At 39.3% G+C, this 25781-nt stretch overlaps 2 protein-coding genes across 8 annotated transcripts in view; one reads left to right on the top strand and one right to left on the bottom strand.

Annotated features, from left to right (window-relative positions):
- Positions 1-3116, top strand: part of SRPK2 (SRSF protein kinase 2) — a 127026-nt gene extending 123910 nt beyond the window's left edge. For all 4 annotated transcript variants that reach the window (XM_053977833.1, XM_053977835.1, XM_053977836.1 and 1 more), the window contains one exon: positions 1421-3116. In XM_053977833.1, the coding sequence (XP_053833808.1) occupies positions 1421-1605 (185 nt within the window). In that variant the 3' untranslated portion in view covers positions 1606-3116. The remainder of the gene's footprint in view (positions 1-1420) is intronic.
- A 1748-nt stretch (positions 3117-4864) lies between these two features.
- The window catches only part of KMT2E (lysine methyltransferase 2E (inactive)), a 56971-nt gene continuing 36054 nt past the window's right edge, over positions 4865-25781 (bottom strand). For 3 of the 4 annotated variants that reach the window (XM_053977828.1, XM_053977830.1, XM_053977831.1), the window contains 17 exons: positions 25061-25191; positions 23871-23988; positions 23611-23720; positions 22519-22780; positions 20597-20695; positions 19686-19850; positions 18414-18722; positions 16318-16572; positions 15994-16138; positions 15042-15295; positions 14830-14886; positions 13410-13973; positions 10239-10540; positions 8424-8512; positions 8209-8322; positions 7961-8052; positions 4865-7137 (listed from right to left, as the gene is read on the bottom strand). In XM_053977828.1, the coding sequence (XP_053833803.1) occupies positions 5623-7137; positions 7961-8052; positions 8209-8322; positions 8424-8512; positions 10239-10540; positions 13410-13973; positions 14830-14886; positions 15042-15295; positions 15994-16138; positions 16318-16572; positions 18414-18722; positions 19686-19850; positions 20597-20695; positions 22519-22780; positions 23611-23720; positions 23871-23988; positions 25061-25191 (4581 nt within the window). In that variant the 3' untranslated portion in view covers positions 4865-5622. The remainder of the gene's footprint in view (positions 7138-7960; positions 8053-8208; positions 8323-8423; positions 8513-10238; positions 10541-13409; positions 13974-14829; positions 14887-15041; positions 15296-15993; positions 16139-16317; positions 16573-18413; positions 18723-19685; positions 19851-20596; positions 20696-22518; positions 22781-23610; positions 23721-23870; positions 23989-25060; positions 25192-25781) is intronic. The other variant, XM_053977832.1, reaches the window with a different exon arrangement.

Genomic DNA, 25781 nt, shown 5'->3' on the forward strand with positions numbered 1-25781 from the left:
TGGCAGGGCTTAATTACTGATTGGAACAGATCAGGCACTCTCAAGTCTGGGCACATTCAGTAAGAACTTTCACATACACAGATTCATGGCTAGTGTATTGTGTTGAAGCAAGAGGCCATAGATTCATTAGATTGTTGGTGATGAGTGCACTGGATCTGCAAGGTGTAAGTGCACTACGTACAGCTGTTCCTGGCTATGGTCTGACACAGTCAGAAGGCAGATGTTATCAAAGAGATGTCCCTGCTTTGGGGAGGAGAGTGGAGCAAGCCTGTTGACTTGTCTGCAAGGTGGAGTCCTGTTCTCATCCTCTCCAAGGAGGATGTCCCATGTCAGATTTGCACTTTTGGGAGAAGTGGGGGTGCGATTGTAGTGAAATTCCCTGTTACTGCTGTCACGAATGGTGACGGGACAGCCACACCACATGTAAATGAGGGATATTGAGAGCCTGGATTGCAAAGGCTGTGTGGTACAAGGTGACACCTCAGTATCACTGCCTCCTGATGGCAGCAGTGAGGGTCATTTGGCCTGACAGCTGCTCGTCCCTCTCCTGCCCACAGTAATCCCTTCACCACATACCTCATGGCTCATCTCATGGCTTTGGGCCTCATTCCTACACAGTGGAGGAGCAGGAAATTGAAGTCTTCCTCATCATGCTAGATGACCCATGGACATGGATACTGTTGCTGGTTTGAATGTGAGAACGGATCTCACCTCCTTCCTTTTGGTCTGGGACACATTGCCAGGTTGGCAGAAGTTACCCCTCTTGGGGGGAACTCCAGTCCTGCAGCTGCTGCCACCATTTTTGTTAGTGGTTGGTTGAAAGGGACCTGGGCAGCAGCAAGTGCTTCCCTCTCAGGAAAGACTCAGACCAGGCTTCCTGGGGGTGTTTGCCTGGGAGATGGAGCAGAATCTATGGAGCACCAAACCTCTGCTTGGCTTGGTTAGGAATGAAACAGTGCTCTGCTGTATTGCTGGTAAATGCCAGGATTGGTATGGTGAGGCAAGGACCTGTGTTTCTGAGACCTTCGTCTTGGGATTTGAGCAGATTCTGTGAAATCTGGGTTCCTTGGCTGTTCAAGAAGAATAGGCCTGCAGTGTGGTTTGGCCATGGTGTGAGCACGAGTGTGAATGCGTTCCTGTGTGCATGGGAGAGTGAAGATAGGGGGAAGCATCAGTGGAGTCCAGTTACACTGTTTAACGTACTGATGGCTGTAGGAACAGTTTCTGGCTTTGACATCGAACATACTCATCTCCTTTGAGGACCTCAAGCAAGCTTGGTGTGCGCTGCCCTTCCTAAACAGTGATTCCCAGCCCGGTCAAGGTGCTGTGAATGCAGAGTGGGAGAAAAACGAAACAGGGATTAGTTGTTGACATAAATAACGAGGTGTTTTACTAATGCCATTAATATTTCTATTTGCAGGAGAACTCCGACACATTACCAAGTTGAAACCTTGGAGTCTTTTTGATGTGCTTGTGGAGAAGTATGGTTGGCCTCATGAAGATGCTGCACAGTTTACAGATTTCCTGATCCCCATGCTAGAAATGGTCCCAGAGAAACGCGCTTCAGCTGGAGAATGCCTTAGGCATCCGTGGCTGAATTCTTAGCAGAATCTTCCAGCTGTAAAAAAAAAAAAAAAAAAGAAAAAAGAAAAAAAAAAAAAAAGAAAAAAAAAAGCCAGCAACCACTTTCCAATGAGTTGGACCTAAATGGTGACTGTCACAAAATCTTTATTTAGCAGGATCACACGTGAGCTGGCTTCAATCCTCAGACCTTTATTTTGCTTGAGGTACTGTTTGACATTTTGCTTTTTGTGCACTGTGTTCTTGGGGAAGGGTAGTCTTTTTGTCCTCAGCTAGTAGTTTACTCACCCACTTTCTTCAGAAAACACTTAACGTGTCTTTAAGCAATGTTTCTTGTGTTGTGTGACATTCAGATGTCAGATTTTTGAACAAAAGAAACTTCCCCCCATGTGTTTTGGCAAGTTTTGTAACTATTTATGGAAAAAAAAATATTTTAGCTGATGCATATTATATAATTTACGAGTGTAAGAAATTTATCAAGTCAGAACTGAGTTACGGCAAGGAATTGTACAATTTTATCTTCTGGCAAAGGGATGTCATTCTTGTATTATAGTGTATGTAAATGCACCCTGTAAATGTTTATTTCCATTTAAATATGGGACTGGGGACTCAATTTCAGAGTAAAGCGACTAAGTTTTAGAGAGCTTTATAGCAAACCAATTGCATGTAGTGGACTTTAAACTGCTTTAAGGAATTGTGTAAACTTTCTATTCTGTAGCAGTTCCTGTTCATTGGGTTTTAAACAAAGTGGCTCTGGTTTACAGGATTTCATTCCCCAAATGGCACTTTAAAGGAAGGCTAGACTTCTTTCTAATAAAGTATGCATTATCATTTAGTACTCCCTTTTAGAACTTTTGCCTATTTTAAGTGCTTTTAAGAAAAGAAAAATAGCAATTTCCCTTACAATGTGATAGTGAAGACATGGTACCATATGATGTTGCCTTTTTATAAGCACTGTAAGTTGTACTATACCTTAAGAAAAAGAAAAAAAATTAAAAGTAGAGCATGAGAACCACTCTGTGTAGAATTACTGATCTTTTATAATAAAAGTGTGTGCTTGGCATCAGTTAAGGAAGGACATAGCTGCAGATATTTACAGTGCAGTGGGTAAAATAATCCAAGAAGCAAGATCATGCTCATTCCATTCATAGCTTTACATGTTTCTAAAACAAATTGCACTAGCTTTATTCTTTCCCATCCGTAGACATACGACTGCCCATTGTAAGTTGCACGCAACAATTATGTGTTTCCTAGGAAAAAAAGCTGCATAGGCTGAAGCTTATAGGCAATACAGATTTTAGAATGTACAGTACGGAGGTGTGTTTGGGCCTCTTTTAGAAGTCAGTGGGATGAATGTAAGCTTACTCCTGATCTTCATGTAACTACAGTGCCACTTTTTTCTTGACTTTGTCCATATAAAATTTATTCACATGCCTTTGCAATAACTAGATTGTGAGAAGATAGCCCCATGCTGTAACAATAACCAGTTGTTTGAGGTGCTTGCAGTTGTCTAATTAAAGTGTTTTGTTTTTTCAGACAGTGTTGCTGGTCATTGGAATCTTTGCCTAGCCACGAGTCAGCTGTGGGGGTGCTGGAGGGGTGGGAGGTGGGGGCTGGCCTGTCCTGGCCAGAGAAAGGCAGCTTCCCCTGTTCACACCTGGAACACATCACCTGGTGTTGGTCATAGCAGCCCCGCAGGTCCTGTGGCAGGAGGGGCTGGCTGGGAGTGGTTTGGTGGGTGAAATGTGACCAAAAAAAGCATCTTTCCTACCAGCTGTTCTGTAGCAAGTCCTGTAAACAAGGGAACGATTGTCCTGTCCCCAGGGCTGGGGCAGCCACTCCTCCAGAGAACTGCCAAGGCACCGCAGTGCGAAACACTCTGGGCCGGGGAAACTTGTCCAGTGCTGAGGCCCCCACGGCAGTTGGGTTTCAGGACCACGTGCCTTCACCCTCATCCCTGGAACTGCTTTTAGTGGCTGCAAGGACAACGCTGCTCAGAAGGACGATGCCACAATGGACTCAGCTGGAGGTAAAAATTATGTTCAGCTTCACACCCAGCCCAGCTCTGTAGTGCCTGGTTGCTGCAACCGGTTACAAATGCTGGCACTGGAATGAAGTGCCAGGGGCAGCCCAAGGCTGGCACAGCTCTGCCCTCTGCCTGGCCTTGGTGCTGCAGCAGCACTGGGGAGCCCTGCCCAGGCCTCGCCCTGTTCTGCTCCCCAGTGCAGCGGCTCCCTATACCGCACTAAGACCGTGCCAAGCACAGTTGGGTATTTAATGTTCTCTTGTATTTGAAGTGATTTTGTCACTTCCTGGAAGTATGGAAGAGGGGCAGACAACCAGATCTGAATGCTGGGCTAGGCAGGATGATGCACATCAAAATCAGTATCTGAGCAACTGCACAGAGGGTGGGTTGGGTTTTTTGCTGTTTTTGATAGCCTTATGCTGTCCTACACTACACGTTAGTGTAAAATGTGAACTCCAGTGTGTGTGCTGCAGAGCCAGCAGGTGTTCAGGAAAGCATTTCTAGTGTATGATTTTAACTAGCAAGATTTTTCCATACTTGGAAGCAAATTTAAGTGGCCCCCTTTTTCTTTTTTACATGTTAAAAAGAATTACCACTTTTTTTTAGTGGGTAGGAGCAGTCACTTTCCCTCACACACTAGTTCTCCTCGCGGGTCTGAGGTGGAGCCATTGAGCACCGTCCTGCTGTGTGAGCAGGACTGAGAGCAGTTCCTGCTGAGATGGAAGGACACCCTCACCCATGGCAGAGTAACTGCACTGATGAGCACAACAGCACCATCTTAGCTGCCGCTTGCAGCAACAGGAATAAATCACTTTTCTTACAAAAATCCCAAACTGATACGTAGTTTGTAACAATCTGTACCCCAGTACAGCACCACCCACTCGGCTCCTCCCCTCCACCCCAACTGGAGAGCCTGAGGAAGCACGAGAGAAGGGAAATCGGAAGGTACTGCAGCAGGCAGGTGCTTCCCTGCTCTGTAACCAAGGTCACCTCTAGCATAAAAATGCCCATCAGTGCCCCTGTTGACCCTATTGGTAAACTGACCCAGGACTCTGCTGTGCTTGGGGTGATTATTCCTCAACCCCTGAACGGAGCAGGGGAAAGAATTCCCCTCCTTGAGCCTGTTCCACATCTGTGCTACAGAAGTGAAACCACAACTGGAAACTGCAGAGAAGTGAAAAGCCTCACAGGAGCAGGAGAGATCAGAAACTTAAGGCCACTTTCCTGTTGATACAGCACCCTTTCAGGACAAGTAGGTAAAACTGACATAATTGTGATTTATTAACATGAATTAAAATGCCCAACCAGTGCTGCAATGTGACAGTATATTAAAAAAAATTAAAGATCATATACTGTACTACTTTCACAAAGATCACACTTTTTTTTTGCAAAAGACTTATTATATACAATACTATATCAAATGAAAGAAGCTTTAAGCAACTTTACAAGCAAAAGAAATACAGTATTTACAGCACTCATCTGAGACATTAGAAACAGTCTATACATTAAATTACAATTTCTGCAAATAACTGATGAAACAAAAAGCCATGTCCACACCAAAACTATAAAAATCTGTATTGCATTGTTTCCTATCTCTATGCACACAAAAAACTGTTGACAGAAAATGGAAAAAAAATTGTTAGTGCCATCACTTAGCCTGTGTACTTATTTAATTACATATGTATAAAAGTAATATAGAAAACTTTCACTAAATGAATTTAACTGCAACAATAAAATTTTAAACATTATGCAGCATCAAACCTACTGCCAGAAAAAACAGCTGGAATGTCCACTTACAAAATAAAAAGAAATACCTAATACTGGCTTAACAGCACGTTTTCAGGAATTTTAAAAAGCAAAAAATGGAAAGGATACAATGGAAGAGCACTGGTGTTTGCTTTTATACAAAGTATCATGTACAAGCTTTAAAAAGTACCTTGAATAGGTACATATTAAATATACACAGTTTATATTACAGAACATTTTAAAAATGTTTATAACTAAAGGGATCTGTTTTAATGCCACCCTGACCCATGGTAATTGTTCTGAAAGGTGGGTGGCACCTGTGCTCTGTGAATGGGGATCTGTCCTGGCACGGGCGAGGCCTGCTGCTGCCCTTGCACTCCGTGGGGAAGGCTCACGGAGCCGGGGTGAGGGCAGAACCCAGAAGCAGTAGGTGTTGCAATACTGTTTGGTCCTTGAGGTTGGATGTGAGGACCCTGACCAGGGAGTGGGCAATGAGGTCCTGTGCCAGCAGGCTGATGTTGAGGTCCAGGTCCTAACGTCGTGTGATGTGGGGCTTGCGAGGAGTAAGAGGACACGCTTGTGTGAGCATTGGAAGGGAAATGGGGGGGTCCTTGATGAGATGGGTGGTGTAACCCTTGTGCTGATGAGGGGTGGTGCCCCGAGCCCATAACGTTGGAGGGAGGGGGCGGTGGGGGAGGCGGTGCCGAGTTTACAACGTGCTGGTGTTGTGCTTGCAAACCTTGGTGTCCCGTTGAAGGATGGGGAGGTTGGTGGTGGGGGAGAGGACCTGGTGGTGGAGGTGGTGGTGGCAAATGGTGACCAGCAGCTTGAGAATGAATGTGTGATCCAGGAGCCACTGCCATGGCGTGAACTGGACCGACAACATGTGCTACAGAGTGCTGCTGATGAGTACTTTGCTGCTGAACAAGGTGGGGTCCTGGAGCAGGTGGTGGAGGAGGAGGAGGAGGAGCAGCAGATGCCGATGCCTGGTGATGAATACCGGGGTTCTGAGAGGACAAAAAATGCCCTGCAGCTACGTGGTGACCTGGCACCGTTTGCTGACCTGCAGTGCCAGGAAGCGCTTGATTTGGTCCAGATGAAAACACAGTCTGTTGGGGTATGCTGCCTTTCAGCTGGCTGTAGCTCTGGAAGTTTCCAGAGGGCTGCTGGCTTTGATAGTAAGTGGAAGAAGGGGGTGGAGGGGGTGGGGGAGGCGGCGCATTGCTGTTCAAATTTTGTTGGTTAAACTGGCTGTAGGAAGCTGAAGATTGTCCTGATGTTGTCTGAGTGAAGAGGGGACCGCTAGACTGCGCCTGATTACTGGGCTGGAGGGGCGGTGCTGCCGGGTAGAAGTTCCTGTGTGTTTCCCTCTGGGGTGTTCCAACTTGAGGTGACTGTGGATGATGAGGTCTGTATGGAGATCCCAGCTGCTGTGAGTGAGGCTTTGGTGAAAGGTAACCGTGCTGCACAGGCGCATGAGGGGTAGAAGACTTGGGGGGATTTTCTACATGAGGCGAAGGAGGGCAATGCAGCTTCAAAGGTGCAGAAGGCAACTTCTGTGAATGTGAAAGTTGCTCAGCAGAGCTGCGCAGATGTGACTGAGATGGATGATTTTTTGAAAGTGCTTGGACATTGTTTGTCAGCTGTTTCTGTTGCAGCTCAGATTTTGGATGATTCACACATTCAGTCTCAGGTGCATTAGCTGCAGTTTCCCAGTGCGAATCTGGTTTTGTGGGTGTTTTCCCAAGTGGCTGTGCTGAAACTACAGGACTCGGTGAAGAGGGCTGGAATGAAAAGAAACACAGTCAGTGCTGAATGTTCAAGATATTCAACCATGCATGCAATAAACAAAAAAGAACATCTCGGAACACTCTCCTCCCCAGACTGTGAGAAGCGCTGAGGTGCAGGACTTATATCTGGTGTGAGAAAAAACATCAGTAACAGAGTAAGCTTGAGAAGGTACTATTTTTATCAATAATTCTTCCAAGTCAAAGACTACTAAAGTGTATTTTGAAGTTGTAACAGAAATACGATCCATTAGGCCAAAGTCTGAATCCATTCTTTGTTAAAAGTTTTAGATTTCTGAATCTAAAAGAAGTAATTCCAGAGAAGGCTACTTACAGGAATAAAGCAATTTTTAGAGTGATTTAACGTTTTAAAGCTGGGGTAGTGAAAGCAAACAGACTAAGTATGACAACCTGAATCACTTCACTACTCAACATCCTTCTTATTATCAGAGCCCTGACTGCCAGATAATGCCAAACCCTTGCAGAGCAAGAGCAACCTCCTGTTAAGGGTAAGTCACATCACTGCTGTCAGTTCTGAGTGCCAGTTCTTCAGCATTCACACCTCAGGACAGCACAGACACAGTCTCTTCTCTCACCCATAAACATGTACACCTACTGAAAGCACAGCATATAAACCCACTTTTTATTATATATGGACAAATATTCTTACAAATGTCAACCTATGTTAAATTACTGCACAGAGAGATGAACATGTGTGTGTTGTCACCAAAGTAATAAATCCTACAATTAACATTTTTAAAGGTAAATCAGAGATGGATGGAGCTATTCCTATGCATACTGTGCAAACACCTTGCATTACCTTGCTTGCTTTTGATGGACTCTTACAAGTCCTTTGTGAAGTATCTGGGGACGGACATTCAGAAGTTGGCTCTGGATTTTCAGAATCAGGTTCTACAGAAATAAAGCAGAGATAAATATCAAAGTGGGAAAATCAAATCTTTTGCAGAAATCACTAAGCACTTTATATTTGACTTTAAAAGAGCTATTAAAGCTGTTGTTAGACCATTGAATATGTCAAGTGTTATACAAGGTCATCTGCTTACTGACCTTCTGTAATTTCAGTGAAAGAAGGGACCTTAAGCTGCAACTGGGAAATGAGATTTGAATGAGATGGAGACTGAACATGAGACGGTGAGCATGGCCTACAAGGTGATTCTCCCCCTACAGATGAAGCAGACCCAAACACAATATTAGAATTATTACAGATTACCATGGGGGAACTGGTTAGATTTATGTATCTTCAAAACAATAAATCAACTCACCACTGTCCTTGTCTTTCCTATGATCACTGAGAAGTAAAGCTCTTTGATAACTTCGTTCTCTCACTTGTTCCACAGAGGTTGATGCAGTCCTGCAAGAGAAATCCATTTTAAATTTAAGAGGATGTACTCCCATGGTCCAAATTTAGGACAATGTATATGCAAATACAGAGTCAGAGAAAGTTTACAGTGTTGGCTGCATGTAACAACCAAATAACTGGCTGTGCATAAGGAATATTATTACTTAAGTGGTTTGTATCTATTTTCTCCCACTTTAAATACAGTAATTTCCTGCAACCTTGTTACATTATGGCATTTCCTCGTAAGTGTCTGTAGATCTGGGGGTTTTTCTTTGTCTAAACAACTGAAAAGTAAAAAAAAAAAAAAGGTCACAGTTACTGGTTCATAGTATCAATTTGCAGAAAACTGTCTTCTTCCAGAATTGGAAACAGTAATCCTGTTTGTTGTTAAGAATCTGCTCTTTAATAGTGGAGGCACAGCTGTAAATTGTGAACCACTACAAATCTATCTCTGCTTAAGCTTCTACACTTGAATTGCCAGATAGTGGGTATGCAATGGCAGTCACATCTCTCGTATAATCTATTACATCTCTCAATCACAACCTAACGAAGAACATCGTAAGTGACAGCGCTCCAGAAAACTATTTTCCTTTCTGGCAGGGATGTATGGCATCAATTCAAAGTACTGCTGCACTCAAATAAGTTTTGGTGCTGCTTTGCAGGGTTACTGCAAAATCTAAGTAGTAAATTCTTTCCTGTTTAGCCTGTTTCCGCAATTTAGGGCAGTAGCTTCTGCACAGTGAACTTGACAGCCACTTTTCAATGGAACACTGAAGACTGCACTTATATTCTCCCATCAACCGGCTTTACAAAATCTTTTCTGGAATAGTTGGAGCATCTGAGTGGAAGGATGTTCAACTCCCAAGCTCATGGTTCATCCTCACCACAGTTAGGCCATCACTACAGTATGAAGAACATCAGCAGGATTTATGTTGCACTACTAATGTTTTGGAGACAGTGTCACCACAGTAGACCATCTATTTTAAAAGCTATCAAAACTCAGTGAAAAATTTGTGCAGCATTTTAAACAGACTGAATTCACTCTATCTCCTCCCCATCCACACTCCACCTCTCCTCAGGGTCTGGGATTGTTTGCAGTATCTGGCATTGCACACACTGCCCATATGGTCTGCAAACAAGGGAACCACTGAGCAAACACCAACAATGCTGTGAGTGTCACCACATGCTCCCACCTGAGCAGGAGCTGCTGGCCAGGCTGTATTCAGCCCTGCACAGGGCAATTAAGCAACAGTAAACATCCCACACACAATCCAGCCATGACTAAAAACCAGACCTCCTAAGGTTTTCCAGAAGCCTTTGCTAATCAGCATAGACTTTTCTCCTGTTGTACCTTATGCCCTACAGTACTTCTGGAAAGGCTTTGAGATTTAACATGAAAGATTCTCTTCAGTGCACAGACAAAGCAGTGGAAATGTAAGGACAATGGAAATGTAATGCTCAAACCAATACCTATTTTGACATTAGAAGATAAAAAAGCAGAACTAAAATAATTTAATAAATATCTTCTGGGTAATTCTTCATGTAATTGAATCATTATGAGGTGTCTGCTGTATTTCTGAGGAAAAAGGTAAGACAACTCTTCACTGAGCTGGAAGAAGAGCTTCCAGTCAGTAACCTGCAACAGCAGCCTTAATGAAAAATAGATTTCAAATACCAAAAACTTAAGAGTCATAGAAATAATTCTTCCGAACTTAAATCCTGTAGTTTTGTGGCTTACCACTGAACTTCTGGTTCACTCTTCTCACTGGAGGAAGATTCCTTCATTGCACAGTTGTTGCCAGTGTCTTCTGGAGCTGCATTATACACAGTAGTTGGCAGTGGTAAAGGCAGGCTTGCAGTATTATCAGTTTGCTCCCCATTTTCACCACTGTTGTTATACCCATCACTAGCACCATTATTACTACTTGTATTTCCTCCACCAGCAGCATGAGGAGATACAGTAACCAGGGGGAAGTTGTCTGCCTTTGAACCACTTTTTCGAGCTTCACGTTGCCTCTTACGGTATTCTAACAAGGACACCTAAGGGAAAAAAACAACCCACAAACAAACATTAGAAAGGAAGTTTTACCCATTTTTCTTTCTCACAATTTCTATTAAATGCACTATATTTCAGTAATACATACCATGTAATTGGTTATTTTAAAAAAAGGCAGAGATTAATTGAAGATATTTCACCACATCTGCAGTTGAATTTACAGAGTACTGAGCTACTACCAACTGTAAAGATGATATTAAAAAATGCTTCTGCCAAGAGAAGAATTATGTGTTCTGCCTCAGTGAAGAAGCAGATGACACAGGTCAGCAAAGATCCACTGCTGAAGTCATTCTGTTGGCTGTAGTTACAAGGGACTCTACAGTTTCTCCTGGAACTGCAGAATTTTACTATTACACTAATCTAGTAAAGCTAATTTCAAGAGATGTCACATCCAGCTCTCAGACTGACTCCCTTGCATGAGAACCCACTACCCTTCTGCTTCATATATCAAAGGATTCACTAAGCTCTTCATGCCTTTTTTTAACATCCAGAATTTGCAACTTACTTTTCCCAGTTCACTTTGAATTTGTCTTTACTGCACTTTAAGACAGATTGATTACAAACATATTTTTAAGCTAACTATATTACTAAAAATAATGACACATAGTTCCTATTTCATGTATTATGTATCTAAAATCACTACACCAAAATTCCACATAACAAAAACCAGTTTTGGTAGTTAGTAAATTGCCTTCAGTGAAAAAAATACATGTTCAAATGTTTTTACCATAAATTTTCAGGATTTTAAGTAGAAAGCTGAAATATTGACCTTCAGACCTATTTTATTCAGGAACTACACTAGTTTGGTTAAAATTACATTTAATGTCTAAATTTTCTTCTAGTTACCAACATCCTGCTCTGAACCATACAGCATCCAAACCAACAAACTAAAGTGCAACAATGAAAAAAATTAATGTTTAACTGGCTTAATCCTCAATAAAATTGGACAACCATTTCTACACAGAAAGAAAAACCAAAGCAGCTACTGTTTCCAGTCCTAAGGGGTTTTGTCTGTTTGCTTTCAAACAGATCTGTTAGAGACCCATCCATATGTCAGGGTAAAAACAATGAAAAATACCTGATTTTGCATAAAAAAAGTTCAGGTTAAGAACTGATCTTGCTTTCAAACAATTTTGTATTATTTCCACATCATGTAACCCCCTAAGGAATACTGCTTTAAAGAAAACTTAAATATTAAGAAACCCATGTAGTTTGTCCACAATGTACAGGTCTGTATTGATAAAGGACCTGATATTGTGCAATAGTAAGAGAAAACATAAGCAAATGTCCACAGAAATATACAAAAACATCCTAACAAAGACCTACCCTAAGGATATTGCTCTCTTAATGACCCTAGGGAAAAGGCTTTTATGAGTCTCCCACACAATTCCTGAATCCTCACCTTTCACCTTAAGTGGGATTCAGCCCACCACCTCTTTTTTTATGCTGTTTAAGGTTTCAAATTTTTATGTGCCCTCAGAAATCCTAAACCCCCTTCTCTTTCAAGGGTACAGATGCAATTTTCTCTGGTTGTTTCTTCAAACTGAGACTTTTAGACAGGAATCCTGGGATTGGGGGGTGTCAGGGGGCAGCCACACCTTTATTTATTGGAGGATTAGTGCAGCATAAGCTCTCAGCAGTAACAACCTGGAACAATCCCTGCCAGCAAGGGACGTGGGGAGGGTTACTGAAGTATTAAGTGCTGTTGGGATTTGTGAAGACTAATTTAGCATTCAGAAAAAGAAGACTGTCCAGTTATAGGAATTTTGGCTTATGTTTTCTTTTTGGGTTTGCCAAAACAGCAGAGCTACAGTAACACACACCCGATTCATCAAATTCTCAGGGCCATGACCAGGTAAGATCAGAGCTCCTACAATATTGCTCCATTTGTGCCTCAGCTTGAAGCAAGTAAAAAAAAATCCAGTTCAGATGAAGAACTACAGAAGGAAGACTCCTCACTGCTCCCCAGAAGGATGGCCCGGAGGAGCAGGAATATACAAGGGGCTGCAATGTGACCAAAAAAGCCCAAACCCCATTGTGCAGGCATGTACACATGCAGAAAACCCCACCCTCCTCATCACTACTTCTGTGAAGAAAATAAATCACACCTTTCAAACAAGAAGGATTACTAGAGTCTGTGGTGAGACAGAACAGGCAAGCTGGTACACTGGAGACCACTGCCTTTCATCTTTGTCATTTTTTCTGCAAAGGGAGTCAACCTGACAGTACAATGCAGTCTAAGAATTGTGCAAAGTAACTTCCAATCCTGGTTCGAGTAACCCATGACTACATCACCTATCTACAAGAACTGTTTCATGAGAGTAGCAAATTTAGATTGTGCTTATTTTTCAAACAATAACCCCCCCCACAAAAGCAACAAAAAATAAATTAAGCCAAGAAAACTATTTCTTGGAACTAAGGATTTCAGTGCAGTTTTAACTTTAAAGTCTGAGTAGCACAAATCTATTCTTGCAACTTCTTGCAGTAATTCATAACAGATGTTCACAGTATGTGGTCTCTATGATGCTAGTACATATTCTGTATAATAGAATACTGTAACACCAGGTGGCATAAGCAACCATTTTCAAACCTGAAAAGCAATTATTTATTGAGCAATTCATTTAAGAATCATATGAAAAAGAATTTTTATCTTTTACGTTGAAAAAATAAATTTACTAATAGTTTTATGCAGCTTTGCTCTTTGCTCTTCATTACTTCTCCTGAATGTCTACTACACTCTAGTATATAATTTTGAGCCATCAGTTGGTTTTTATTACATTGGGGTTCTTTCTGTTATAGAAATATCATTAGCAGACAATGGAAGACAGACCAAATGATTCTTAAATTTATAACCTTTTTCTTTTGTGGAGGGTTCTGGGGTGTGCAATTTCCATCCATCAAATTGTCGTTATTGACAGTCCTTCCAAAGCCAGGTGCAATTCCATCTTCTGAAGTACAAAAAACAGATGCTTCCATGAACATGCCTCTTGCATCGTCTTGAATCAGGCACTTTGACTCGTTTATTCTGAATCCACCTCCTACCTCCAACTGATGTGAAGGGGTCAAGTCCCTCAAATTAGAATTCATTGAGAAATTTACACCTGTCCTGTCAGGACTTTTTACCCAGGAGGAATAAATTGTGCCCCGTCCACAATGAGCAGTTTCTAATTGGCTGTTTGAATCAGTCCTATCATGTGTGGGGGCTTCCAGATTTTTATGCAGTGCACTTTGCTCAATTACTTCGAGTCCCAGCTGGAGGTCTGACACAGATTCCATTTCTCCAGTGCACTGCCGTGTGACATCAGTTCTATTCCTTGGACTAGAATATCCAATAGTCTTTATTTCTTGCAGGCCCATTTCTGTCAGGTTTGAATTTCTGAAAGAATTCAGTGCTAGAATTGATGCTCTGTCATAACCCTGCATGAAGAAATGCATGGAGAAAAAACATGTAACTATTTTTCAACATTCCATCAAACATATTTGACATTCAGATGTGCCTTTAAGTGGGATTAAAGGCCTTCCAGTACCATGAATTTAACTATTTTTAAGAAACAATTCTACAGCCAGACACTTAGTTCTACTATTCCCATGTATTACGTTAAAGCATTTTAATAAAATGTACATTAACCAAAGTAAAAATAAACATTAAGCACCAGGTTTTATTTATGACTGGAGGAGGAAGGGGACAAGCTTCTAAAGGAGCAAGTCCCATGCCAGGAAGCTAGAAAGTACTTGCTTCAACATTAAAGCCATCCTCCTCAGTGTCAAAACACCTATTTCAAAGTGGGAGAAGGAAGGAGAAGTTTTTCCAAGACACTTCCAAATTTTAGGATGATGCCCCATGGCAGGACATGCACTCTGCAGGATGGGAATACCCAGGTGTATTCCAACAGCACTTGCTCTTCAACTAATCCACCACCTGACTTACTAACTGCTCTTTCACTTTGAGCATAACTGGGATCAACAAAAACAATTAAGAAATGCTGGTAACAAGAAGAAATATTAATCTGAATCTAACTACAGCTTGAAAAGCAAAGTTTTCTCTTTCTGTTCCTATCTACAAATTGCAGTAGTTACTCCTTTCCATTACAGGAGTTGATCCTGATCCTAATGAAGATTTTTAAGTGATACAGAAACCAGTTTAAAATAGAAAATATAAGAGGTAAAGTGGAAATATAAAGGAGTAAGCAAGTAAAACCTATGGGGGAAGTTACCCTTTAAATTCTGAGGAACTTGGAATGATACTATTTGGAGGTTTTGCAAATTTCCTTACCTCTTGACTGTAAGCTCGCCTTTTTATTTCTGGGGAACTGTCAGGTGAGGAAATATTCTAAATAAACAAGAAGAAATTGCAAGTCAATTCATTTTTTAGCCTAGAGAAATACCCCCCCCTCCCCCATTTTGTAGCAGAAGTACAAATACTGATTTACACTGCAATGTCTGAACACTTTCTCTGAATGCTGTACAATTCATTATAAATCTCACCTCAAAGTGCATGGTATTTCCATGTATACATGGAGTTACAGGAGTAACTGGTGAATATATAGGTTTGTAACCATTTCGACAAGCTTCATCTTCTGTTTTCACCCTGGGAGGAGTAGCAAACAATGATGGTTCGGAGGCAGTGATGTCAGCATGGGTTGGTGTGGCATAGGGAGAAGGAGTAGGTGTGGAGGTTTCTGAGAAAGCAGACTCCAACAGCTGATACAGTCTTCGTTTTTTTAGTGGTGTGGTTAGATCTGCGAATTAAAATTAGAAAAAAAGTCATAAGAGTTCTAGATATAACAACCACTTACAGTTGTTAAGTATTTTATGTAATGAAATTGTGAATTCCAAATTAAAGAATTTTAGGATCAAAAAAATCTCTGAAGGGCAGGCTTCCTGAGAGATGAACTTTTAACAGCTTACAGGCTTCCCAAAAAATAAACTCTTAACAGCCTACAGATACATCAGTAACTGAATTCCATGTGCTAGGATGCTGGGAAGAACTGCCTATGTCTCCAGAGAAGGTCAAGTCAACTTCTACACATTTTTAAGACTGTTCAGCTAAAAGGTGGTTTTTCTATTATGCCTACAAGATTACACAGCTTTTCCCTCCATATGCTACATTGGCTTACTGAGTTTTAAAGGGATTCTAAGTATACAGAAAGCATAGAAAATTAAATTTATAACCTGACCTCTTAATACTAATACCAAAACCATTAGTCTTTTGTTGATTGTAAATGCTCGGATATATAATGGCTTGTTATCTAATATACATTAAAGGGGGAAAAACTCCAAAACACTATGCAACTAAGCATTTCTTTCAAAGAAAGTATCAGGAAAATATGCAAATATCCCTGGAATTTTCATCAACTTATCAATTTAAAAACACAGTGCTCCACAATCAGCTACTTCAACATAGCTCTTATTTAGTGTATTTACAAAAGCTTCACACCTGTTAAGGAACAGCTGTCATTCAGTAACAAAGGACTTTTATGTTCACCATTGATGGCTGGACTTCTAGATCTCTCTTGTGATGGTGAATTAAATCTATCAATTGTTGTTGAATTTTCTTCTTCCAAAGCCTGCTTCAACCAACGCTGTAAAACAACAAGTTCCAATTAGCGACTTAAAACTTTAATGATGAACATTTCAAAACGTGTAACATGACTGGTTTGCCAAACTGCCTTTTTTTTTGCCTGAATTTATGTTAGTAAATAAAGACTTATTTTCAATAAATGTGGGATAGAACACCGTAATGAAGGGAAGCATTCATTACCTTCTTGCAAGAGCCAGTAATGTTTTCCACAGGTTCTTTTTTCCTCCTCTTTTCTGAAAGGAATGGAGAAGTGAAACGGATATAGTGCTTTGGAGTTGAATATACGTGTGGACTGTAAGTGAGACCAGGTAAAGAGTTCAGCTGAGTAGCCAGAACTTCAGGGTCGGTGGTTATGCGTAGAGGCCTTTCTGGCAGAGTGTCTGTAGGCTTCCCTGCTTTATCACTCTTTTCACTTAACCATTCACTAACCAAGTGCTAAACAAAGAGAGAGAAAAAAAATTACGTTTTATGAGTGTGTTTACCAGTGGCTTTTTGAAAGTGTTTAGTTCAATTATTCATCTAGTCAACCATTGCACAAACCAGAAACAGTTGGTTTCCAGGCTCCAAGTCTAAGAAAACCTGGCAAGAATGAGCTCAGTTTTAGTGAAATCATGGGAACAGCAGAAGAAATCAGTACAGATTTGCTTACACACCAGTTTGGGGGAGGGATGGGGGTGTTTAGTTGTTTTCTTTTGTTGTAAACTACACTTAGTTCTTCTGCATTTAATTCTCACTGAACATTACAATACAAGTACCCAGATCAACTGTATTTAGGATGTCAATTTAGTAACAGAATTCTAAAACAAAATTTAACTTGTGCCTGACCACCCAGGCTGAGGAGAAATAGTGTAACATTAACAGCAAAGTTAAAGAAGCCCCTCATCAGATTTCCATACTGTCAGGACTGTGCCTCAGTCAACATGTCAGGCAGTTGCCTTCAACACTCTTCAACTGTAGTAGTAAATGTGGTGTAATTTAATACAAAGACACACTGGTCTAAAAAGGCTAGTCTTTCCTAGCTAGTTCAGTATTTTAAAAATTCATATTTAAAAAAAATATGCCAGTAGATTTTAGTTTCTGTTAACAGATAAACTAATCTCCTGGATTTTACAGTGATTCAAAATTAAGGACATGGAACATTGAATAATAGTAGTATGACATTAAGGCTTTAACACAAATTATCCTAATACATTTTGTCTTTTAAAAATCCATTTTTATTTTATTAATTTTTAAAGCAAGACCTTCTCTACACTTAGGGTACACTGGATGCAATGCAAAGACATTTCACAGATACCTGAAGCCTGAATTTTACTGCACTTTTTTGCTGTTTCAGAGTATTAAGAATATCTTCCTTCTTTTCTGCTATGCAACAGGCAAGAAAGGAAGAAGTGTTCCCCCTCAAAAGAATGTAATAGTGATGCAAAAAGGCAGTGTTACAGAATGACTCAAGTACATTTTGGAAAGAAATAATCTAAATTATGTTTGGGGATTTAAGATAAAAAACCATCTTAAAATTGTTATTTTTCTTTTGACAGAAAGTTTTGACCTATGACTTTCCCCCCACTTTTCCCCCACTGATTAAAATTTTCAGGACTTCTTGTAAATCACACTACAAATACTTTTTAATGCGTCCTGCAAAGTTTAAAGCAGAAAGCTGTACTGCTTTAGTTGCACTTGCAGATTTAAGATTTCTTAGTGTCTTTTAATACAGTGCCATTTCATACAACTTTTTTGCAATGCAGGCTAATGGAAAAAAATTTAAAAGCAAAGCATTAAACAGCAAAGAATTTTCCCTCCAGACATGCACATACACATTCAGGGTGTTTAGATCCACTGACTTCAGAACAGATATCTGAGAAGTACTAGGAGTTAGTGAGTTCCTTGGAGGTCCTGCTTGCTATCTGAAGCATACAATGGACAAAAAAGAAAGGCAACTTGTATTTCCTTGGGTTTTTCTTTAAATTTAGCTTTAATTATATTTTGGTTATGTATATTATTTCAATCCATTTAGAAAGCTCATTTAGAAAACATTCTATTCCAAAATTGCTCTGAAGATGTATTTTGGAAGTGTCTAAAATCCAAACTAACTTCCACCAAATGATGTTACATATATTTTAATGTATTACCAATGAGTGACTATACATTGGTGATTTTACAATAAATGAGTAAACATTTTAAAAAAACCCCATACATGCAGTTGCACACTGATGAAGCAGCCTATAGTTTTTAAAATCTCTGTTAAGGTCCATCTTTTCCCCATCCCTCAAGAGACTTACCTTCTTTGTTTTCGGATACTTTGTAGGGCATTTACTAAGTGCTGGAGCTTCTGTTTCAGGAACCATTTCTGTAACAACAGTTTCTGTTTCAGGCTCAGCTACCAGTGCTGCATTCTCAGTTTCGTTATGCTGTGAAGTTACTTCCACATCAGGAGAGGAGGGCTGGATATCTGAACACATGCTGACCGTCCTGTGTCGCCTGCGCTGCTGTCCAATGTGAGTTCTACTCCGGGAGAAGCTTTTTCTCTGTTTAGCTCTATTAACTTTGGCTGGGGTGGGCTTGGTGGCAGTTTCTTCTTTTGCCGGTTCCTGGGACAAGACAGAAGTCAAGAAAACAGATCCCATACAAGTTTAGAGCTACTTATCTTTCTTAGGAAAAAAAAGTCAGTTCCCTCTTATTTTACAGAAGAAAGTCCAAAAAGTCTCAATCTCATTTTTGTTGTCAGAACCACAAAAATTCTCTCCTTGAAGGCAAATGACAGGATTTCCCGTAGTTTCCTCCCAATCAATAGTGTTCACACACACCCATCACCAGTCAGATCATGACAGATCTGTGTAAGAACTGACATTGATTCATCCAGAAGCTAGAAATCAACTGCTTATATCATGATGTCTTGCAGACCAATATTCTTTTGGCAATTCATAGTTTGCTAGGTGTTTAGATTTGTCACAAAATGTACTTAAGAGAATGCTGACACACATAGCTCAGGGAAACAACCTGGACTGAGAATCATTATATGAATATTTGCAAACTCAGAAGCATCCATTAACAGAGTTAAAAACCATTTACAAAACATTAAGTATCAGCTGCAAGAACTCAGAAAAAACCCAGACTTTACAAACTCATTTCCTTTAAAATAACAGAAAGATTATAATACTATGTGTTCCTGAAAAACCCAATGAAGAAATAAATTGTTCTCTATTAGTTAGAGAGGGTGACTAAGGACAGTCACCTCCTGTGGCTAAAGTCAACACTGATAAATGCTTCTATCCTGAACTTCAAAGACAGACTAAATTACACAGCTGGTGTGTGTGTATGTTTGCATAAATTCATGTAACTGAAATTCTTCATTAAATAATTCTATATGTATCTTATCTGGAAAAAAATCAGGAGCTAATAAAATGCAATGTCAAAGAACTTTTTCATTACATATATCTGAGTTCAGAGGAAAAAAGAAAAATTTCATACATCTTAACATGCAGCTCTGCATCCAAACTGACAAAATATGCAATGTTAAAAGCTAGCTTTAAAATAAAGCTCCAGAACACTACCTGAATAAATTCAGCATCATTGAGAATCTGTGCTTCCTTGCATTCTGATTTAACCTCCGTTTTTGCTGTGCTGATTCTTTCCAAAGCCTGTTCTCTTCTTTTTTCTCTTTTTTCTAGTCGGGCAAAAGCTTGCAGGATAGCTTCCATTTTCCGTTCTTCTCTTGTCTGATGGATTTAACAATAATCATGATCAATTTTAGTCAAAATCTTTAATATATAAAAATATGTAATTACTCTCGCTCCTATTTTTTAAGTACTTCTAAACATGTTCAGTATATGTCTGACATGAAGATCAAGTTCAGCAGAAGCTCAGATTAAAGGGACATGTTACAATCACTGCAAATAATAGACTTATGAAGAAAGACTTGCATCCAAACCAGCTGGACAAACAAGAAAATCCTACTTTGAATTTAAGAACTTGCTTCATTTTTTTAATAATTAACAAAAAAAAAAAAAGCAGATTTTAAGATGCTACTTTTATTAACACTGTTCTACCAAAATCCAAAAATGAGGATTTCTGAGACTTTTTATTCAAGTAGGGAATTCAAATACAATAGGGGAAAATCTTGATTCCCAATGCTAGCTATAAAAATGGCCATTACAAATCACAAGCAATAATAAAGCAAATAATGAGATCTAAAACAGGCATTGCAGAAATCATCTAAAGACACTAAAAAATTAAATACAATTGAAGATAAAAGCAGATTTTTGTCAGAATGCAGCAATGAACCCAGATGAACTCCTCTCAAATAAGCAAGCCTTGCATTTTAAGGACAAGTTCATATAAGGATATGACTTTGCACATGTGCAGATTGTACAAGCCCACAAAAAGGCAGCAATCAGCATGGGAAGAGCAGGTGTCACTAAGCCTTAATGATGCCTTTTAGGCAGCTACTTGCTGCCCAACTTACCATCTTCCTTTTCCTTTCTGCAATCTGCTCCTCCGATTCCATTTCCACTTCATTGCTAATGGGAGTTTTTTCTTCTATATCATCAATAAAATCTGGCTCCTGCAAGATGGAAATTACTGTTTTACAGAAGTTCTACTCCTCTTGCAAATTAGAGTGAACTAAAAGCTAAGACAGCTAACTAAACTAACACAAAACTAAGAATCCTCAGATCATTAGATCAGAAGTAACCAAACCAACAAATCAGGATGAAAAGTGTTCCATCCCCACTCCCTCATCCCACCAAGCAAACAGTAGTATCAAAATTAAACCTTCGAAACAAAGGAAACTTTTGGGCACTAACAATGGCCACTACTCTAACCACTTTATAATCAGTTAAATAGTTAGGAGCTTTATATTAAACACTCACAAAAAAGTATTACTTTTAGTGAAATAGAATGAATGCCAAAGTAAATGTTATCAATTTCACTGAAGTTTTACTCTGCTCTGAAGTATAGTCAACTGAAGTTACATTTTCCATTTGAATATTCACTACATAATCTAATGATGGTACCACATCATATGGCAACACAAAAGCTACCTAACTAACAATGGTTTTCTGTTTTGAAAGAAAAAACAAGCATGAAAGCATAACTTTGAAACTAATTAAGTGTTCACTAGTCCTATATGCAATTTTACTTTTACATAAAGGACTAGACAAAGATAGAAAGCTTGTCCTAAAATACATATCTGAACATAGAAACCAGGCAATTAGTAGGTTTTTTCCTGGGGTGATATATATGATGCTACCATAAAGAAAGTGTATGGGAAAATGTAAACATACTTTTAACAGCTTTATTCTTCCCACAATTCCTACTCTTCAATTTTGAAAAACAATACAAGTTCTCCTGTGAATGTTCTATATAAGCACTGTATATTACATTAAAAGATCGGGAGAAGATTCCACATACCAGCTATCACTTCTTGAAAACATGACGCAAAACACAAATCAAAAATCACTTTTGATCAAAAATCGCTCTCAAGATGAGAAAGTTGAAATACTACCTCTCTGGAGACCATAATCTGCAAGTCACATGCACACCTCCTGGACTTCCAGGCATTTTTAAGCTATTTATCATCTTAGGAAACCTGGGTGTCAGTATGCTCATTTTTACTTTATTTCCTTCAGTCCTAAAATAATGTTAAAAGAACTAGGAATTGTTCCCTTCCAGAACAACTCCCTTTTCTCTGCCCCTAAATCATCATCAAAAAAAACCATCATATATAAAAAAAATCATCACCATCACCCTCAAAATGAAAAAAAGTAGATACTTACTAAGGTAACAATCTTGAATTGAAAATGTTGAAGAGTTATCTTTAATAGCTGCTCCACAAAATTAGTAATTTATGTCATGGACCCCTCCCAACAAGTCTTTCAAACTGACATATTCAAAAAAAGACTAATTTAAAATTTACTATCACAGTACATCACTAGGTAGCTTTGCCATACTACCCACACATTTAGTTTCAAAACACACTTTCCTCCTCCCAGCTGAATTAAACACAGAGCTGCAGAGCTCCATTACAAATGGAGCTGCAGTCAACACTCAGTATTCTGGGTTGCAGTTCTGTTTTAAGAGCAGGGCTATATACTGCTATATTGAAAATACTTCTGAGTAACACGGGCATATTAACCAAAAGGCACTTCAGGATGGACTGGGAGCTACTGAAACCATGACATGAGGCCTTCACATCAGAGAGTCACAAAGACATTCAGAGGAAAAAGGTCCAACATACCTTTAATTGCAACTGAATATTAAAGAAAACTGAAAATAATATATAAAATTCTGAACAGCTTATCCATCATTCTGACTTCTGATAAATCTCCACATTGTTTTTCAGTGACTAGTTAATTTTTTTATTTCTGAGCATCTCTGTGTCAGTACCTGATTATTGGAAATAGACAGCCTGAGGGGAGAGAGTTTCCTCTGTTTATTATCTGCAATTTTCATTTTGGTGGCTGCTCCTTCACAATCCAATGTGATGTTCTGATTTTGAGTCTCCTTTTCTCTTGTAGCATCTTTCTCTTTCTTTCCTTTTTTCCTTCTAGTTTCATATCCAGTATTGATGTTTTCTGTAGGCTCAGAACGTCTGAGAACTGGACACTCAGGATTTTCTTTGAGGCAAGCACAATCCACTTTGTATTTACTGCAAGTAATTAAATGCAAGAAGGCATATTTGATTAGGTTGTACAGCAATTAAACCCTTCAATACTAAATCACTGATATTTCACATTAAACATCTGCTACAATGCAAACCAACCATATTAAAATGCAGGTGACTCAAGTTTTCACCACAATATACAACACTACTGTAACTCAAAAACCTTATCTACTGGTTAATGCTTTAGCTCTGCCACAGAGAATTCTCTTAAATTCAAGGTTAGCATTCTGCTTGAAGGACAAAAGACATCTAAAACCTGAGTATAATCCTAGGTGGAAATACAACCAACACAAAACAAACAGGTGCATGAAGTCAGAGAGTTCATTTTATATGCAAAGATGGCAGACATGATTTACAGCACGAGCACACCAAACTCAGAGTCACTTTGCACAATTTTAAGCTACACTCGAAATTCAAACTTCTTCAACTGAAACAGGCTGTCAGGTACTAAACACAACTACTGTGTATTTTTAGAAGAAGTATGTCTACAACTCTTAACAGTGCCCAGTACCTGGAGATACTCTGTACCCATGCTGATTACTACACATGCTCTGTGGTCATACACAGTTCAGGTCAAGTAGCAAAGACATTCTGCGCAGCACAGCACTGCATCCAAGCTGCCTTAAGAGCAGGCCACAGAAATGCAGTAATAAAAATACACAACTCTGCCCATGCACACATTGCTCACTGTAAATACAATGGAGCCTTGTGTTATTAAAACACACAAGAAAGTAAATGATACAAAACCATTCTGAATTGCAAAGTAACTTAATGAGCATTAGATGTATTTTAGAACAGCATTCTCAAATACTTACCAATTTCCATAATCGAAATCAAATGCTATGGTAATCTCTGCTCCCTTTGGAATGTTATGGATGGAGTAAATATAAAGATGAATTGTTCCATCTTCAATTACATGCCTCACCTATAGTCAAGAGAATGTTACTATATTATCATGAATTACTTACAAGTTCTTGTATAAAAATTGTAGGGATTGCTCAAATTATCAGGAACCTCAAGGAAAAGGAGATTCCTAAATGAATAAAACCTAGTTTAACTTTCCAAATGTGCTCACCTCTGCATTTGGTGTACACGAACGCCTGATAAACCGAGCTTCATTTCCAAATGTCCTTGCATCAACACACATTTCTAGCCCATGGAATTTGGAGTAAAACAAAACAAATGGGTATGGCCTGAAAAACACACAAGAAAACTGGGAAATTAATCACTTTTGAAGAAGCTAAACAGTGCTTATTTTCCTTATTGGTCAGCTTTGTAACATCATGATTGGCACAATATGCCAAATTTGGAGGTTAATCTAAGAATGGCATGTTTGTATTTAAGCTTCATGATTTTAGCAGGTACATTCCCCACATATATTCTCAGAATACCTCAAGATGGAGTTACAGCCCCGTATCATATGCATAGGATCTACATGGAGAACATTAACAGAGCAAGCACTAGACATGGAAGACAAACAGCTAAGTTTTTCAAATTTCTTAAACTTTGTTCATAACAGGCCCCAAAATGAAACTCAGAAATTTATATACCACATAGAATAATTTTAAAGGAATTAAGACCACCACATCCCTAACACCTGCAGCATCACTAGCACCAACCCTCCTGAAGGAAAGGGGCCTCCAAATACTGCGTGAAGTCATGCTTTAAGTTCTGCTATTCCAAGTGCCAAGGAACCAACCCTTCTATCTTCACTGAGCAAAAGCTGGGTGTTCTATCTCCTCCAACAGGCCTTCGGCAAATTCCCGAGTACGTGTGTTGACACAGTTAGTGGCAGCATCAAAACCAATCCACAGGAAGAAGGAAGCAGTCACACACAGCTCAGTAAATTAACTCTGGCAGTAAAACACAGGCCCCAAGCTAAGCTGTGCCAAATTTCATTCTCAGCCTCGTGAACTTAAAATCAATTTCTCTCACAAAAGATAAAGCCTTTACCATTAATATATTAATTACTTCAGGATGGCAGAACCTGTCTATTTTCTGGTTTAAGGTGCACAACTACCCAACTGAGCATGCAGGAATCCCGTAATCAGGGAGGAACAAAAAAGAGAAAACTATCTCCTGAACAAATCTGTAAGGATATCCAGAAGAGAAAGGGACAGAAAAGGTTCCAGCTGTCACTACTTTTAATAAGACAAAGTAAAATACAAGACACCGCTGGTAACTAAGATCCACTTGTACTTGAAGCAACAGTTTGCAAACACCATTTTAACAATTACTTTACTGAAACATTAAGAATGAACAAACCTTTTAAAGAAATATCCATTAGCTTCAAATTGTTCTCTCAGCATGAACTTTCCTCTGTATTCAATAATAAGTGCATCGGGAGGCAAGTCTTTGGCAGCCTTTAAAATTTTCTTGTTTTTTTGCACATAACTCTGTAAAGACATAGATTCATTTATGAATTTTCACTTTCTACCATTTTTCCATTATTATTAATACCAGACTTTCACAACTATTAAACAATTTTATCTGAACTAAAGAAGCCCCTTCTTTTAGTAATTCAACTTCCAGACTGAACTGACCAAACTGTCCTGCTCACCTAGCACTAGTAATCAATTTACTAGTTAGTAATAACTAGCACTAGTTATCAATTTAGATACAAGCAATGCTTTGGACCTAGCTCTCCAGGACACGGCTGAAAACCAATATATTCATGTTCTTACAATTCAAGCACTATAGCCTTTAGTGCACTTAACTCTCACCACGACTAGGATGCATTGCTGCATTGTTTTGCACAACTCTTTCAAAAAGCTTCAATTCCTTTGAACAAAACAAAACAAAACATGCAGACATAAAACAACATTCACAACTCATTAAAGAAAAAGCAGAACAGGGAACTAACATAATAACTGAAAAAAAAAAAAAAAGAATCCTGACAGAGTTTCCAAATTCATTTTCATATCTTTAGATGGAAGGATGGCTTTAATTAAAACCAATACATACCCTGGCAATTAGTGAACTCACA

The sequence above is a fragment of the Vidua macroura genome, chromosome 5 (genome assembly GCF_024509145.1).
Source record: "Vidua macroura isolate BioBank_ID:100142 chromosome 5, ASM2450914v1, whole genome shotgun sequence".
NCBI lineage: Eukaryota > Metazoa > Chordata > Aves > Passeriformes > Viduidae > Vidua > Vidua macroura.